The 18,988-nt window shown below is 37.9% G+C and overlaps 1 protein-coding gene across 1 annotated transcript in view; it reads left to right on the top strand.

Moving 5' to 3' along the window:
* Trps1 (transcriptional repressor GATA binding 1) overlaps window positions 1-18,988 on the top strand; it is a 70,476-nt gene that overhangs the window by 50,646 nt on the left and 842 nt on the right. Inside the window, exon 3 of the mRNA XM_055626682.1 lies at window positions 6,679-7,808. Coding sequence (XP_055482657.1) covers window positions 6,679-7,808 — 1,130 coding nt within the window. The remainder of the gene's footprint in view (window positions 1-6,678; window positions 7,809-18,988) is intronic.

The raw sequence follows: 18,988 nt of genomic DNA on the forward strand, positions 1-18,988 counted from the left end.
CTGTGAAAATTAATTATTTTCATTTAGTAAATTCAGAATAATTTCTTTTTTAAAATTTTAATTTACTCTGTTTTTGTGATGTGTAGTATATGTGGTGTGTATGTATGTGTGTGTGTGTTTGTATGTGGTGTGTATGTGTCATAAATGTGAGTGTATATGTGTATATGTGGTGTGGTGTGTGTTTGTCGTATTTTGTGGTGTGTGTCTGTGTGTGTGTGTTATGTGTTTGTGTGTGGTATGTATATGTGGTGGATGTGTGTGTGTGTGTATGTGTGGTGTAGTGTGTGTGTGTGTGTTTGTGTGTGTGAGATGTGGTATGTAGGTGATGTAGATAAGAGGACAACTTACAGAGGTTGCTTTTCACTGTCCAGCTTGTTCAGGCAGGGCCTGTGGTTTCTGCTCCTGTACTATCTACTACAGACTAGCTGACCAGAGTGTCTGGGCAATTCTCCTCTCTCAGCCTCCCGTCTCACAGTAGGAGTGCTGGGATTGCCGGTGCACGTCATCACATCTCACTTGTGATAGGCTGAAACTTGCTGCATCAGGCTTGTGCTGTGTGGGCTTCTACTAGGTGCATGTCTCCCCTGCCCCGTGTTGCTTTCTTTCTACTCATGTTTTCTTTCTATCCTTTTCTTACAGCTCTTCCTTGTTATTTGCCTTCTTCACCTCAACCCTTTCTCCCCTCATTTTGTTTAGTTCACTCTTGTTCTGGTTTTCCTCCTTCTTTTCTCTTTCTTTTCCTGTGCTCCTCTTTCCTTTGGAAATCCCTCGGTATTTCCTGAGAGGCCCTTCATTGTTCATTCTCATATCTGACTTCACTTAGGGTCCTTCCACCTGAGTAGCCTTTTACATGAGTGCTGCATTGAGGCTGTTCTGCAGATATCAGCTTGCCTGTTCCCAGATCCCACATTGCCTCTGGAACCCTTTTCTGTTTTTTTCAATTTAGGTTAGGTGTTCTTCTTTTGTAATCATGGAACTACGAACTCAGCAGAAACAGCACATACTCCATTGTTCTCATAAATGCAGCTTTTCTAAAACCACTTTAAATTATTTATGTGTATGTCTATGTGCATGTGTATGTGAGTGCAGATGCCTGAGGGGGTACCAGATCTTACTGGAGCTGCATGTACCCGACATAGATTCTGGAAGCTGAACTCAGATCCTCTAAAGAGCAGCATGTGTTCTTAAGTGCTGAACTATCTCTCTAGCCCCACGCGTGAGATTGTTATGTGAAGTTGCATGTGTTTGTGAATTCTTGACAATCATTTCTCGTTGATTGCTGGTGCTTCTCAGCCAGTAGGAGTGCCACAGCAACCTCTTTGGAGGAAATAGATTCTGTTCCTTCAGGGATTACACTCAGTTTCCTACTAAAGTCCATTTCTGTTCCTTTCCTTTTTCATTTCCCCTATGTTTTCATTTCCTTTGTCAGTGCAGTGTACCCAGCAAAAGGCTTGTACATATAAGGCAAGCAACTCTCCAGCCTCTATATTCTCTTGCACCACACACACACTTCTCTTTTCATCTCCAGTGAGAAGCAGCCTGGAGGTAGAAGTGTCCTGTGGCGAACACCCTGCCTACAATGCAAGTACAATGTACTTGCACTTCATTTTTTCATTTTCCATAAAAGGCTGAGTTCCAAATTATTTTTAACATTTATTTTTGTATGTATGCATGTGACATGGTGTTGTCTAGGCATGTAAGGGTATGGAGTTTTACAGATGCATGCTAGAAGACCATCTCTCTTTACCTTATACCCTTGAAACAGCGTCTCTCATTGAAACTGCAGTTAGGTTGGTGGCCTGCAGGTCATAGAGAGCCTTTTCTGTGTGTCTCTCAGAGCCGTAGCTTTATAGGAACAAAACCAGCTGTGCCTGGCTCTTTAAAGTGAGTTCATGCTTAGGTGGCAGACACTCTGACCCGCGGAGAGCCATCTCCTCAGCTTGGCATTCAGATTCTTATTGAGATTAGGTTCATATCATATTGGTATTCTGTCATTCCAGCTACCAGATAACCGTAAGAAAACCAGTTACATTGAGTGAAATGACAATATAAATTTTAAGTAAACTCTAAATCTGTGAAGAATAGGTATTATGTTTCTTTTAAATGTGTCCTTCTGAATACCTTAAAATTTGACCACTCCTTCTATTTAGTTGGTTCTTTTGAATATAAATGTGAAAAGGATTCACTGGAATTATTGTAGTGACACTGATAAGAACAGGCTGCATGAATAAGCCATGTGGAGAGTGGAGAGATTGCCATATAATTAGATTCATTACTGAAAAATTTCAGCACTCATTCTCCATCAGAAGCACATCACTGCAGTGCGCTTGGTATTCTGGAATGTGCTTTTGATGCTCTATACATGCAGCAGCATTCCTCATGTCTATTAGCAGGTTAATTTTGGGCACAGCTATTCTTAGCCCCGTCCATCCTTTACAGATTTCTTCAAGTAATACGAAAGTCCATTATTTTAACAATGGTTTTCATTTAATGACTTAGCTTTTTACTTTAAGGTGTTACCTTTTTGACTATCAGCCCATAACCTCAAGTCCTCTCAAATTAGCACCCTCATACTTCTCCGTGTTGCCATCAATTATAGTGCTTGAAAATGAACCACATCTGAGAAAGAGTTTGTGTGTAGTTCAAACAACTCCTTTTTCTGCTGCATTGAAAATGAGTACGTGTTCTAAAATGTCCTTTTTAAGAATTCTGAGGTTTTAAAATATTTTTCTTTGACATACTCCTTTAGATACTATTTTTATAGCATTTTAGTGCATGTTGTCAGGAGGAAACAAATGAATTCATATAGACCATGAAGAAACTGTCTTTTCATGTTCTTCAATTCTCTTTTGAGATACTTCTGTTAAACTATATGCATTAAATTATAAAAAAAAAAAAACTACGCAGAATGAATAGATTTTTTTTTTATACTGCTGAACTTTAAAATTGGGGATAAGACATAATAATGCTGTTAAAATCTGGTTTTTGTCTTTTGCTTTTGGTTACGTGCATTCATGTGTGTGTGCATGTGTTTGCATGTGTGCATGCCTGTGTGTGTGCATGCCTGTGTGTGTGTATGTGTGTGTGCATGCCTGTGTCTGTGCATGTGTTTGCATGTGTGCATGCCTGTGTGTGTGCATGCCTGTGTGTGTGCATGCCTGTGTGTGTGCATGTGTTTGCATGTGTGCATGCCTGTGTGTGTATGTGTGTGTGTGCATGTGTTTGCATGTGTGCATGCCTGTGTGTGTGCATGTGTTTGCATGTGTGCATGCCTGTGTGTGTGCATGCCTGTGTGTGTGCATGCGTGTGTGTGTGCATGCCTGTGTGTGCATGCCTGTGTGTGTGTATGTGTGTGTGTTACTTGAGCTGTTTTTTATGTATAATGTTAATTTGCCATTGGAGGTTATACTCATTCACTGTTGTATGAAATGGCACAGCTAAGTGGTTTTTTGAAGGTCAATACAGTGATAGAGTTGCCATGAATTGTTATGGTTTCTTATTCCAGGTGACTCTGGTGTGGGAGAGCACTTACTGTTTGTGCTTAATCACATTTATTCCTTCAGCTCAAATGCAGGGAGCCCTTACATGCTTCAAATATTAGTAAAACAGTCTTCTCGTAACCTAAAATAATATAAATAGATCATTAGCCTAGTAACAGCAAATGGAACCTTTCACTTATGCTAAGAGTACTGTTTGAACAAAGTGTTTTGAATTTGCCACTGATGTCACCAGCTCCCATCTATTTGATCTATTCCTCATGTTGACAAGAGATTTTTACTGGATAGCTCACTTTATTAAATACTATTTCATTCTTGTGACTATTACACTGTAGTGCATTCCCTAATACAGTATTTCATGCCCACCTGTAATTCTTTAGATTTTTAAAATTTATTTTAATTAAATTAAATTGATGAAAATTAAGAAAATATTCAAGTTGTTAAAAACATGTCATTTTTAAATCTAGCTTTGTTTTAATAGCGATGATCTTTGGCAGATTCTCAGGAATCTCACTTGTTTAAGCAGAAGTTTGAAGCGTTTTCATTAGGTATCTTAGAATATTGAAGCAATGTAGTAGCTAAAAGAACTAAAATATTCATCTCTAGGGTTTTACACTTTGTATTTATTGTTATTATGAACCAGTACTATTTCTATATCACATTGATCCAAGTTTAAATCCTCAAAGTGCTTGAGTACATCCCACTTAATGTATTTTTTTAAAATACATTCTAGTGAATTGGGAAGTCCATGTAGAAGTTTTGCAATATAATCTGTTTACTGCAACTTTTGGCTCTTTTTGATCAGTGTAATAATGTTTTTCTAGATAGTTTTTCTCAAGGATTTGACATTGTTCATCTTTCAAACTGCTGGCTCTCAGATTTCTGGCTGGGAGGGTACTCCATTATTAGTTTTCATGGCTCTGATCCTGTCCTTGATAGCCTGAAAACTGTGTGTGTGAGTTAAATGATTATATGTGTATTTAATCATCATCTTCTGATTAAGAATGAGGAAACAATCAAATCATCTTAATGTACAGTCAGTATCAAGTTGTCTATGTGCTGGTGTTGCCTTCCTAGAACTGTAACGCTGGGTATGAATTTAGAAGTTACCCAGATTGAGGAAGCTGTTGGCTAGAGAGGTAAAATTACTTGATCAAGATCCTGCCCTTTTAGGAAGCCAATGAAAGCTTCCATTATAGTTCTATACAGGAGAGATGTAAGCATTGTGGAATGCACTACAGAATATAATTTACATTTTAAGTAGAGCCATCAAGTGATTTTGAGAAGCCTGAGACTTTTCTCATGGAATGATTTGGATATGAGCAGCGATCACACATGTCATTTGCTGAGCAGCTGTTGAAGCAGGCAGAGCATGATTTTGCCATTTGCTTTATATATTACATCTGGTTCCCGGAAAAATTTGAAAGAAAAAAAAATCACTGATGTTTGAAGGAAGTGCTTTTCTTTCCATTTCTTTCTTCTTCCTTTCTTCCTTATTTCCTTTTCTTTTTTATTTTATTTTTTCAATTTCAATCCATGACTTTTGGCTCAGGATGAATCTTAACTAACTGTTTAAGTGTAGTTGGGAAGGGAGGATGTCTTTCTTATAAAGTACCTTATAAAACCTACATATCATCAATAAAATGTAATCTTTCCTCTTTTATTTTTCTCTTTTTGAGATAGAGTCTGCCGTGAACTCTGTAGTTGTACCTGTCTTCTGAGTGTTGAATTTATATTGTGTGCTAACATGCCTGTCTTACTATGCAACTCGAGTTTAGCAGCGACAGTAGAACTGTAGAGAGTTTCATGGGTGATTGACTTACTTTAATCTTTGACCATCCCATGACCCAGAGATGGTGAGTCTTATCTATTAGGTAAAGTCTTAACCAAGTAGAGCCCTGAGAGGTTTCTCTCCATTCTTTGGCTGAGAGACATTAGAAATTCTCTGTATGGTACCAGTATTCTTTACTGCTTCATCTTATTTTGGTTTCATTGTACACCATTAAACTTCTGTTAGAAACCCTTTGTGTGTTTGTTTTAGGACCATTGTTTTACCTAAAACAAAACCCTCCTCTTACTAGGGAACCTACTTGGAGACTGAGCTGCCATGGGCTACATCTGTGCAAGGGTTCTAAGTTATCTCCATGCATGGTCCTTGGTTGGAGTATCAGTCTCGGTCCCCTGGTCCCAGACTTTTGGTTCTGTTGCTCTCCTTGTGAAGCTCCTGTCCCCTCCAGGTCTTTCTATCTCACCCTTCTTTTATAAGATTCCTTGCACTCTGCCCCTAAGTTTGGCTATGACTCTCAGCATCTGCTTTAATACCATGCTCAGTAGAGTCTTTGAGGCTTTCTGTGGTAGGCCCCTGTCTTGTTCATGAACTCAGTGGCTGGATCTTTGATCACCTCCCTCGAAAGAGGGAGCAACCTTACCAGGCCACGAGGAAACAATGCAACCACTCCTGATGAGACTTGATAGACTAGGGTCACATGGAATGGGAGGAGGACCTCCCCTATCAGTGGACTAGGGGAGGAGCATGGGAGGAGAAGAGGGAGGGAGGGTGAGATTGGGAGGGAAGAGAGAGGGACTACAGCTGGGCTACAAAGTGAATAAATTGTAAGAAATAAAAAAAAAAGAATAAAAAAAAAAACAAATAAACTCCTCTTTGCCTGCAACCTCACATTTACCTGCAACCTTTGCCGGAGACTCACATTTTCTTGGAGAATCCCTTCATTGAGTGATCTCAAAGCCACTGCCTAAGAGCTAAGGGTCTTCGTTGCAACCCTTAGCTCTTCAGAAGGAAAAATCCTTGTTATTAGGGTGCTTCTTCTGTCATGTAGAATAACCCCACTCGGTTGAAAATACATTTCTTTCATATATATATATATGTATATACATATACATATATACATATATATATGTATAAATACAGTAATACAGATCTTTGAATTGGTTATAGTACTTTCATTACATGTCCTCATCCTTTGTCCTAAAATGAAGCTGTCAAAAAATCACTATTGAGAAGTGAAGATGCCTCCCCCATAGTTCAATTGTTTCCCCAAGAAGCAGGAAAAGTACTGTCAGTTTATAAAAATGTTGAATACTTGACAATAACAGTCTCTTGCAGAAAAATGACTAAATTTATGGTATGTCTAAAATAATTTCCATCTCTTTTACACTCCAGGTCACGTCAGGTGGAACATTCATTGGCATTGGGCGGAAAACTCCAGATTGTCAAGGCAACACCAAGTATTTCCGCTGCAAATTCTGCAATTTTACTTATATGGGCAACTCATCAACTGAACTAGAACAACACTTTCTTCAGACTCATCCGAATAAAATAAAAGTGTCTCTCCCCTCCTCCGAGGGTGCGAAGACCTCAGAGAAGAACTCTAACAAATCCATCCCTGCGCTTCGAGCCAGTGACTCTGGAGACGTAGGAAAGTGGCAGGACAGGATCACAGTCAAAGCGGGAGATGACACCCCTGTCGGCTACTCAGTGCCCATCAAGCCTCTCGATTCCTCAAGACAAAATGGTACAGAGTCCACCAGTTATTACTGGTGCAAATTTTGTAGTTTCAGCTGCGAGTCATCTAGTTCACTTAAGCTGCTAGAACATTATGGCAAGCAGCATGGAGCATTGCAGTCAAGCGGCCTTAATCCAGAGTTGAATGACAAGCTTCCCAGGGGCACTGTCATTAATCAGAATGATCTAGGCAAAAGTGTAGAAGGAGAGCCATTGACCAAGCCAGAAAAGGGCTTGGGTGGGGCTAAAAAGAAGGACTTCCCCAGCAAGGGAGCAGAGGATAATATGGTAACAAGCTATAACTGTCAGTTCTGTGACTTTAGATATTCCAAAAGCCATGGCCCTGATGTGATTGTAGTGGGTCCACTTCTCCGTCATTACCAACAGCTCCATAACATCCACAAGTGTACCATTAAGCACTGTCCATTCTGTCCCAGAGGTCTTTGCAGCCCAGAAAAGCACCTTGGCGAAATTACTTATCCATTTGCTTGTAGAAAGAGTAATTGTTCCCACTGTGCGCTCTTGCTGTTGCACTTGTCTCCCGGGGTGGCCGGCAGTTCCAGAGTCAAACACCAATGCCACCAGTGTTCCTTCTCTACCCCCGATGTAGATGTGCTACTCTTTCACTATGAGACCATGCATGAGTCCCAAGCTTCGGAGGTCAAACAAGAGGCAAACCACCTGTTAGGATCTGATGGGCAGCAGGCTGTCAAGGAAAGCAAGGAACACTCGTGCACTAAATGCGATTTTATAACCCAGGTGGAAGAAGAGATTTCGAGACACTACAGGTAAGTTTTCTGGGGACCGAAGATACCAGGAGAATCTTAGAACCCGGAGAGTGGAGGCAGGAGTTGATGGGGCTGCATGTGGTGGGGCTGGATGTATAGATTTGCAGATGATAAGTTGGTTGATGTGGTGACTTCAGATTTTAATTTACTCACGTGTTCTCGCTCCCTGGGTGTAGAGTGCATTTTCAAGTTCTCAGTGATGATGATGATGGATGAATTTAATAATTTCGCAAAGCTAGTATGATGCTGCATCCTATAATTATTGAAGGGACAGCTCCCAAATTAAAGATTCTTTTAGAATGTGTGTGTGTGTGTGTGTGTGTATTTAGAGGAGGTTTATTTTTATTTTTAATAAAATTTTTATTTATATATATATATATATTAATTACAGTTTATTCACTTTGTATCTCAGCTGTAGCCCCCTCCGCCATTCCCTCCCAACCTTACCCTCCCTCCCTCTTCTTCTCTCATGCCCTTCCCCAGTCCACTTATAGGGGAGGTCCTCCTTCCCTTCCCTCTGACCCTAGCTTATCATGTCTCATCAGGACTGGCTACATTGTCTTCCTCTGTGGCCTAGTAAGGCTGCTCCCCCTTGGGGAGCATTTTGTTCTCTAGAATACATTTTATTCTCTAGAAACAATCAGTCTGAAAACATGTCCATTTTTTTTTAATGAGATTGGATGTTCTTCTCACTTTTCATAGTTGTGCAGAATTTTTGACTCATTGGTGTACAAACAAGAATATTGACCTGATATTTTGTAATGCACCTGAATTTGGTTGTATTGTCACTCCTTGGAGGCAGATAAAACATGTTATTTCAAATTCATTAACCTAGACAACACCACACACACACACACACACACACACACACACACACACACACACTCTTTTACTTAGTTGATTCTCCCTATAAGTTTTTTTTTCCCCTCCAGCTTACTGTCCATCCTTTCTAGAGATGATTTTACATTAAATATTCCTTTAACATACGTGTTTGCTACTTATTTTTAGCACTATATATTTTACCAGGCATTGTGTGTAGAGGAGTAAATCAGATAGGCACAGTCAGTGGCCATATGGAACTGACATTTTACTAGGGAGGACAAGGTACCTACAGATCATTAGGAGTGGGGAGCTGAGAAACGGAAGACTATGCTTGAGATGAACATCGTGAGAGCACAACTGAACAATGGCAAGTCAGGAAGTGCCGCCCCAAGGAAGAAGGCTTTAGGCTGAGATCTTATGATAAACTGGGATTATTATGCTTAAGCCTCAAAGAAGCAAGGTGTGCAGAGCTGAGAATTTATTGGTGCTTTATTATTATTCTACCTCTAACCACCAAAGTAAAGTTTTTATTTACTTTCTCCTTTTATATATTTACTTATTTTGGCATGGTCTTACCATAGCCCAAGCTGGAATACAGCTCACTGTAGACCCCATGTTGACCTCAAACTCCTGGGCAATGTTCCTGCTTCAGTGTTTTCCACCTGTTGAGATTAGAGGGGTGAGCCATTGGATTCAGCTTTTACTTATTATTTGAAATGCTTTTTATTTGTAGGTTCAATACCCTAGATTAAAAAAAAAAGTCTGCTTATTTCAGTTTTTATATCACAAGACATTCAACTATGCCTTTTGTTCTTTTTGCAAGTTCTATGTTAGTGGCATTGTATGTGTATCTTCTGAGTCATCAGTAATGAAGCAGTTCATGTCCAACAATAGGCCAATAATGTTAGATGTTAATTTGAAGGGCATCCTAATGTTCGCTGTGAATCAAAATGTTCAGAAAACACTTAGTTGAGATTTACACTGTTTAATTTATAAGGTCAGTCCTAGGAAAGACAGTGCTGCAATCAAATATGTGTTCACACTTGCAATGAGTGCTTCTGTCTTCTCTGATGATAGCTGCATGTTAATTCCTTTTTGGGTAACAAACACTAGCTTCTCCTCGCTTCTTATTAGTGTGGATGCACAAGCATGGATGAGTTTGTGCATATTGTACATATGGTGGGAAAGTGCTATAAAAATTTGAAGAGATTCTTATTACTTTCTTCAATCATGAGGGTAATGGAATACATATACAATATGCATATGTATGTCTGTGTGTGCATACGTATACCCGCCAGGCAGACACACACACACACACACACACACACACACACACACACACACACACAGCTAACTGGTATACCTAACAACTGGGTGATTTGGGCAAATGCATTTTCTCCAGGAGTCTAATCCATTACTAAAAGCTTTGTCTGAAATAAGCAGAGTATTTATGCTCTTCATATAAAGGAAATAATCTTTGAGGAAATGAACAACATGAATAAAGGAGATTTTTTAATAATGTCCAGATTTAGTTAATTCTTAGTAATGAAAGTAACCCCTTACCAGAAAGATACTATTCTTCCCTCGCTCACATGGTAGCTGCACAGTTTAACACATGAGCATGCATATATCTGGACAAATATCTTTATGCAAATGGAATTCCCAGGAGCATTTGCCTCCACAATAGTTTTCAATACTGACATCTCCAAGGTGAGTTACATTTTAATGTTTCATTACAGAGTTTTAGAGGATTTTGAGGAGCTAAGGGTATATGACAAAGACAGTTGCATGTTGGCTTTGAATCTCAGGCAAGCTCTCAGAATTTTATTAGCTAAGAAATTAAATAGAATGTGTTTTTAGGGCATTGAGTACTTAACTAATAGTTTTTAAATACTGCATGATTTTGTTGATCTAAGGACCTTTTACATTTTAGGTTATTTATTTACAATCTGAGCATCTTTATAGAATTGTTTGAAATTTAGAGCCTTATTATTTCAAGAGTCATAATTCCCTACTAGAAAGTATAAGGAAACAATGCTAAATGCTGGTCACATTGGATGCCTTAGGAATGTAAAATAAAATAGTTATGAAGGTGCTTAAAACTCAGTCAGCTATGAAAGTATTTTCTTCAAATGCCACTTTTAAAAAATAGAATAAGAGGTCATTTCATCTTATCTCAATTTTGTCTTTTTAGATTATTCTACATTTATTTTTAGTAGTCCTCTAGAGAATTTCTACTATCATTCTATGTTATTGTTAGGGAACATTCTAGGCTTTGAGTGCTTTATGTCCAAGAATGAGGGAGACTGCAACAAAAGTCAGCATGATTGTACAATCTGTGTGGAGTCATTTCCACCTGAAACAGAATTGATGCGAAACCCCGAGAAATCTCATTGTGGATTCCATAAGAACTTAGTGAAAATGGGTCAGTTAGCATCCTTTCTTAGTGTTTATGCAGACTTCTAATGTCCCCTAACTCACCTTGTCTCTGTCATTATATTCTGTGCATGACTCCGTTTTTCTTACTTCATGCCTTTTATTAATTATTTCTAAATAGATAGTGCACCATTTGCTATTGGTTAACATTTTATCTACATGTTTAGTGTTATCATTTATGCTTCAAACCTAAGTAGGACAAAAGCCTTCTTACAAAGCAATTGTAAGTAACTATTATAGTTAAAATATAGTTTTAATGCATTGCCAGACTTCCCCAAATTAAGGGGAATTTCCAAAGCTTATTCTTCACTAAGACTGCGTAAACCATCGTGAGGGAGAAGTGAAAAGTAAGTGTGGCATGTGAGGTTGCGCAGAGGACAAATGCCAATATGTCTGCTGGATTTGGCCAAGACTAAGGCATTGGGTCCTCTGAAGAGAGAAGGTGAAAAGAGGAGTTCCATTTTAATGCTGCTGCTGCTGAAATCATTTCCTCATTCAGTGCTCAACTATTGCCCTCAGGAATAAACATAAATATTTCTATAGAAAAGTACTTTATTATTATTATTATTATTATTATTATTATTATTATTATGTAGCTATGGGTTTAGGTAAGTTTTGTATGTTTTAAATATGCCTACTGTTAAAATTTTTGCTGGGTATCGATAACACTGTATGTGACAAAAGCAGAAAGCAAAAATGATAAATCAGAATCCTTGGTATCTGAATTTATCCTAGATTAGATACTTTTCAGTTATAACATTATTTTCGTGTGTTTAAAGAACAAAAGTTACTATTTAAAATTGGTCATGCAATGTGAAACTATTAATTACTGAGGGGAGCCAATGAATATATACCATTACTAATTAAAAAAGCATAGTCATTGAAAATAAGAAAAATAGAAGAACTGGCAGATTAGGTAATGATAAAGAGCCTACGGGTTAATCACAATGAGGCATTAGAACAATATTTTCTGAATAAACATTAATTTATTTAAATATTTAATTAGCTTAATGATTTGAAGTATGTGAGTGTTTTGTCTGCATGTTTGTCTGTGTACCGCTGGTTTGCTTGATGACCTCAGAGGCCAGAAAAGGGTGTGAGATTTCCTGTGTCTGGAGTTACAGACAGCTGTGAAACTCTGTGGGGATGCTAGAAAACAGACCTGGGTCTTTTGGAAAAGCAGCCGGTGCTCTTAACTGCTAGGCCATCTTTTCAAGACCAGAGAAAATGTTTTGAAGAGACAGCAAGGAATTAGACAATATAAAATCAGGTAACACGATGTGGAAATAAATCGAGATCTTTATAGTTATACAACTAATCAGGATCTTAGAGGAAGAAAAGAATAAAGAGAATGGCATGAATGGTATACAGCCAATGTTTGAGGAAAAAAATAGGGAGCAACATTTTTTTTTAGGACTCACTGATGAAAGATATAAAAACATAGATGCAAAGAAACATAAAACACACTAAGCAAAATATATACAAATAAACTTACCCATAAATATATTCTTACAAAAGTAAAAAAGCTAAGATCTTTTAGAGTAGCTGCAGACGACCAAAAAAATGAGGTACTTAGAAAAGAGAAGTTGTCTTATATGCTCTCATTAGCAAAGCTGAAAACCGGAAGCAGGAGGAATATTGCCAAATGAAATCAAACCAGTGTTGCTTACCAACCACCCAGACTGTCCTCTAAGAATATGAAAGTAAAGACATGTTCAGATAAGACCTGGAAAACATTTCTGCCACACGTACATGTCCATTGTGGTATTTAGGAATGATTTTTAAAGATTGATTATATGTTTCTGTTTGAATAGTTGACATTGGATGCAGTAGATTGTCAGAGTAATGTGGCCGTGGCTGAGTATTTGTCCTGAAAATGTGCCAATGAAAGAATATGGATAATGTGTTCTATTGATACTGATATTTAGGCTAAGCACTTAATTATCAAGAAATCTGGAAATGCCAAGTCTCCTGAACATCAGTTCAGTTTGTAAAAATGGTGAAACCATGGTGCTAATAGTGAGATCAATGTTGATTTTATATTTTTTAAACAGTGCCTAGTAAATCAATGCCTGGAATACACAGATGCAGACATATTTTAACACAAAAACTGCCACTGCGAAACAGAACAATACAAGGACACTATAGACCATAGAGAAAAAAAAAGTGCAATGTTTTTCCCTTTATTTGTAAACATTAATTATGCAAAAAGTTATCTGGGCAGGACATGTTTCTCAGTGGGAGAGTGCTTGTATGTGCAAGGCTATGGTTTCAGTTACTTGTTCGACCAAACAAATAATCAAACAAAAAAGGAAAAGAAAGTAGCTATCTAGCCTTGGAATAAGAGGAATTTGAGTCTTGGTTTTCAGTTTTGCTAGGTTTTATGTCATTTCCTATTTGTTGTTTGCTTTCTATTTTATTGGAAGACGTATTTCTGTTTTGAATACTTATTTCAAAATGAATTACAAACTAGAAATTTTTTAGGCATGACACGTTTTCTTTTAATACTGAAAGGAATAAATGGTTTAACCTATTTGGAGATGAAGTGCCCTCTTCATCAAAGGCAATTACTACAAATTAAATATTAATCAGGCTATTCAAACTTAAGAAATAGATCAATATTTTGTGGACTGTTTCTCCAGTAAGAACAAATATGTCTTGCTTTGAAAGTATTGTGGCGCATGTCTATAATTCCAAGATTTGGTAGGTGGTCAGGAGTATAAACGTTATTCTCACATCATCTTACATAGTAAGTTTGTGACCAGCTTGGGGTACATGAGACCCTGTCATTGAGACCACACCAAAAAATGAAAGTTGATTATCTATTTTCTGCTTTTGTATCTAGCTTTCAAGAACTCTCTTATAGCTTGTCTTTTACTTCACCCTTCTAAGGTGTCAGTATTATCAATAGTGTAGATTTTTATATTAACAAATTAGATACTGAAACATGACCAGTGCTACTGGACATCAGTCCCACTATGTTTAAATTACAATATTTACTCATCTTCATTTACCCTACCTGTGTCATAATTTGTCTCTAATTGTTCGATTCTGTAAAGTCTTATTGATTAGCAGTTTTGATATTTTTTCATTTCCTTTGGTTCCTCTTTTACGCACCAATGAAGAAAAACTGTGTTTCAATTTCCTCAGATTGAATATTATTATTCAGTAAAAAAGAGCCTCTTAGGGGGTGTTTAGTTTTCCTCTCTTGAAATGTAATGTAAAACATTATTATTGCTGTTTTTAGTGTATACCAAGACTGGCTTACTGTACACACACAGTTACCATCTGTCTTACTTCCTTTTCTATTGCTGTGTTAAGGCACAACAACTAAGACAACTTACAGAAGGGTTTATAATGGGCTTATCACTTCAGAGATTTAGAGTACATGACCATTGTTATAGGGACCATGTCAGCAGTCAGAAAGCTTGGTGTTAAATCAGTGTTTGGGAGCTTACATCTTGAATCAGATGCATGAGGTAGAGAGAACAAGATATTGGGGATGTCTTTTAAAACCTCCAAGTCTAACAACAGTGACATACCTCCTTTAACAAGGCCATACCTCCTAATCCTTCCCAACCAGTTCCACCAACTACAGACAAAATATTCAAACAAATGAGCCTAGGGAGGTCATTTTCATTCAAATCCCCATATCATCAGAGTTTTGTCTTTAAAAGAACATCTTCTAGCTACTTTTTTCTATAAACAGTTCTGATAATTTTATGAGTTATGAAAATCATGAAAAATCTTTAAATAGTAATGGATAAATGCTACTCTTAAGATGAAAGCTAATTGCAAGGTGCAATTATCTCTGAATAAACATTCTCAGGAAAATTCAAAGTTGTTTAAAATGAAGTACAAGTTACTTTTCTATACATATTGTTCTTTTTCTCCTGGAAATATATGATGATTTAGGTTTTCATTAAAATCCTCTCTTTTTTCATATTTAGGCTGTTGGTACACAAGTCATGTTGAGTCTTCATAGTAGAAGGATCCAAACATTGCAAGAGACACACCAAAATAGTCTTATCTAATAGTGTTCTATCATGGAAGGAGCCCTACAGAAACATTGTCATCCTGTCTCCTCTGGTAGTGCTAGGAGAACATTTGCTCTTTACTTGGGTGAAATGTACAGAATTTAAATAAATACAAAGTATAAGCTCCATTTGTAGTGCTTTTTAAATTATTTTGGCTTAATACAGTCAGAAAATCCAATTAAATAATGAAGTGTTTACTCAGAGCACCTCTGAAAATGTACCATGTATATACCTCTGAATTTCTCTCCTCTGCTTCTTGACTCCTAGGTTACATCAGCAGTATGAATGTGCCTAGCTTTAGTTCTTTCAACATTTGATGTTTGCTGTTGTAATATGTGTGGCTGATAAGTTGAATCTCTGATGGGAGTGATGAGAATATATCTTGCTCATTATTAAGAAGTTTCTGTAAGAATTCTCAGTTATCTGCTGAGTTGCTGGCAAGCTGATTTATATGTATCTTGTGGTCTCTCTGGCCATAGCCACTTGGTTCCTGTCACTGAGATACGGTCTGTGGACCAACATTATCAGTGTTATCTTAAAGCTTATGAAATTTTCATAAAACCAAGGCATTCTGACCAATGTTGAGAGTTATAGTCTGGGTTTTTCCATGTATCCAGATGATGACTGTATATGTTGGAGTTTGAGAAGCTCCCCTCGGTGTTGGTAAAGGGTTTTGCGGTGTTCATATCATTCCAAACTCTTTTTTTCTTTTTAATTTTTTAAAAATTTATTTATTGTTTATTACACTGTATTCACTTTGTATCCCAGCTGTAGCTCCCTCCCTCAGCCCCTCCCACTCCCACCTTCCTCCCTCTTCTCTCATGCCCTTCTCCAGTCCACTGATAGGGAAGGTCCTCTTCCCATTCCATCTGACCCTAGTCTATCAGGTCTCATCAGGACTGGCTGCATTGTATGTGGCCTGCTTTCTCTGTGGCGTGGTAAGGTTGTTTTTCCCTAAGGGGGAGGTGATCAAAGAGCCAGCCACTGAGTTCATGTCAGAGACAGCCCCTGTTTCCCTTAGTAGGGAACTCATTTGGACACTGAGCTGCTGTGGGGTACATCTGTGCAGGAGTTCGAGGTTATCTCCATGCATGTTCCTTGGTTGGTGTATCAGTCTCAGAAAAGAAATCTGTACACCTAAATAAGCTAATGAAAAAGGAGGACCCTGGGTAAAATCAATCCTCATTAAGAAAGGCAAATGGGTTAAATGTCGAAAGAGGAAGAAAACAGGGAACAGGACAGGAGCCTACCACAGAAGGCCTCTGAAAGACTCAACCCAGCAGGGTATTAAAGCAGATGCTGAGATTCATAGCCAAATTCTGGGCTGAGTCCAGAGAATCTTATAAAAGAAGGGGGAGATAGAAAGACCTGGAGGGGACAGGAGCTCCACAAGGAGAGCAACAGAACCAACAAAACCTTTTTAAAGTAGTATTATATTTTTAATTAGTCCTCTATCATACATTTAGGCTTTATTCAAGGAGGGAAGAGTCCTTTGGGTCTCAAGAGAACTTTGTAGCTACTTGTCATTTCTGCCTTGCCCTAGTGGTGTTCCGTGGTCTGAAAGCATGAGCAGCTTAGTGGCTGATTTACTGCTTCTCTGCACTGTCCATTTTTACTCTTCTTGAATGGTAGTCAGTGTGTATTTTATATTCTGAAGGAGGGTAAGGGCTTTACCTGATTTTCATTAAAGTTAAAAGGAACAAGGAGAGCTTATGAGTTTGTTAAGTCGTTTAGAATCATGATATATCTGGAACATCGTGCCTTTTAGCTAGATACTTGTCTCTCTATTGGCACTCATTAAACATTTATGTTTATAAGTCATGGTTGGACATAGGGTTTCAGGAAGATGGGGCAGCCTTCGAATGGAATAGCATGACATGATTTGTAAATGATTATTTGTCTTCATTCTATTTTCTATCACAAGACCTTTTGTAATCTCTTCCTTCATTGATTCATTTTTAACTTTGTCAATAATTTCATTTATTTTAACATATTGTGCGACATTTATGCTTCAGCATATTTAAAGGCAGAGTGTTGATCTGGGAGTTAGAAGTTTTGTGACATCAACATTGTGTAGACTAAATGGGTGAGGCCTCGTTTCTCCACCTTATTGTCCATCAATAAACCCTGGACTTGGGAGCCTTGCTGTTTTGGCATTTCATCATTGGATATGCCTCATAACAAGACAGATATATTAATCCAGAAACCCTTATAACCCCTCCTCTCCTAATTAGACCATATGTTTATCATGTTCCACCCTGCCTGTGGTCTCCTTATGCTTGAATATAATCTACCCTCCCTATCACAACCATCAGTGTATTAGTGACCCTTTAATGGATGGTCAGACTGTTTCCTCTTTTTTATTTCTGCCTACAGCGGCGTCTTCCACATCTCAAACTTGCTAAAATGTGGACTTTTCTCCAGTACCAGCTAGTTTTATGTGAACTTGACAGAAACTAGAGGCATTTGAGAGGAAAGAACTTCAACTGAGAAAATGTCTCCATAAGATCTGGCTGTAAGCAAATGTGTAGGGCATTTTTAAATTAGTGATTGATGGGTGACAGCCCAGCCCATTGTGGATATGGACCCACCTCTTAGCTGTGGTCTGATTTCTGTAAGATATCAGGCTGAGCAAGTTGTGAGGAGTAAACCAGTAAGCAGTACCCCTCAGTGGCCACTGCATCAGCTCCTGCCTCCAGGTTTCTACCCTGTTTGAGTTCCTGTCCTGACTTCCCTTGGTGATGAAACATAAACTGAATGATGCTTTCCTCCCTAAGTTGCTTTGGTCATGGAGTTTCATTGCGGCAGTAATAAGCCTAATTAGGACACCTCTTTCTCTCCCCCACAAAAAAAAAAAAAAAAAAAAATAGCTCCTTCTTATCCCTTTGATTTATAAGCTGAGGTGGTTGCTTGAGTTTCCCAAGTAACCCTCATATGGCTTACACTGTCTTTTTCATGCCATTCTTTCCACACATCATTCTTTGTAGCTACTTATTTATACACTGTGAAGGTTTGTCATCCTGAGTAGCTTGCAAGAGCCAAGGAAGCAAGGACTGTGAGTTCCCCTTTGACCAGTATGTAGCCAGCAGCTGGTAAAATAACTTCAAGTGATAGTTCATAGAACTTACTGTGTTATTTCGTTTTAGTAAAATATGTGCTAAGTAGAAACTGCTTCATATGATATTTACAGAGTTAAATAAGGCTTTTTAATCAAAGAATTGAATGCCTCATTGTAAAAATTTGGGTACTTTTTGATATGCTTTTTGCAGTTACATACCTTTGTTTTTTTTCTTTTAATCAGATATTTGCCTTAATATAGTAGTTATTGGAAATGTTATAAAATCTGGCAATAAGATCTCTTTGTTTTATGATCTTTAAAAAGAAAGTACACACATGAACACATATACAGGCTCCCTTAACACATATATCTGTATAGCCATGCTTTGTGACACCTAGCATACATTCAGTGTTCTCAGTTTCTGTATCTACCCACCGATTATACAATTTATATACACAAGATAGCCTTATTTCATTGGCTAAACTTATTTAAATATATGTTAGAAAGGACTATTTTAATCACAGAATATTCTAATATGCAGAAAAGGTATAAAGAGGAAGTTGACATTTAAAAATGTTAATGTATTTATAGTGAAAAAAGAAGCCTTGTTTCAGCTCAGATAAACAAAACGTGGGCAGGCCATTGGGGAAATCAGTTGTAAAAAACTGAGTATCAACTTAACCAGTACTGAACTGATGATTATGAATCAAGATAAAATGAACAGAGCAGGTGATAATGAGGCAGAGCACCCAGTTCTGATGGTAATTGACTGCCTCCCCAGTGTGTGTGTGTGTGTGTGTGTGTGTGTGTGTGTGTGTGTGTGTGTG

Source organism: Psammomys obesus, unplaced genomic scaffold (genome assembly GCF_907164565.1).
Source record: "Psammomys obesus unplaced genomic scaffold, mPsaObe1.curated_primary_1811, whole genome shotgun sequence".
Lineage (NCBI taxonomy): Eukaryota > Metazoa > Chordata > Mammalia > Rodentia > Muridae > Psammomys > Psammomys obesus.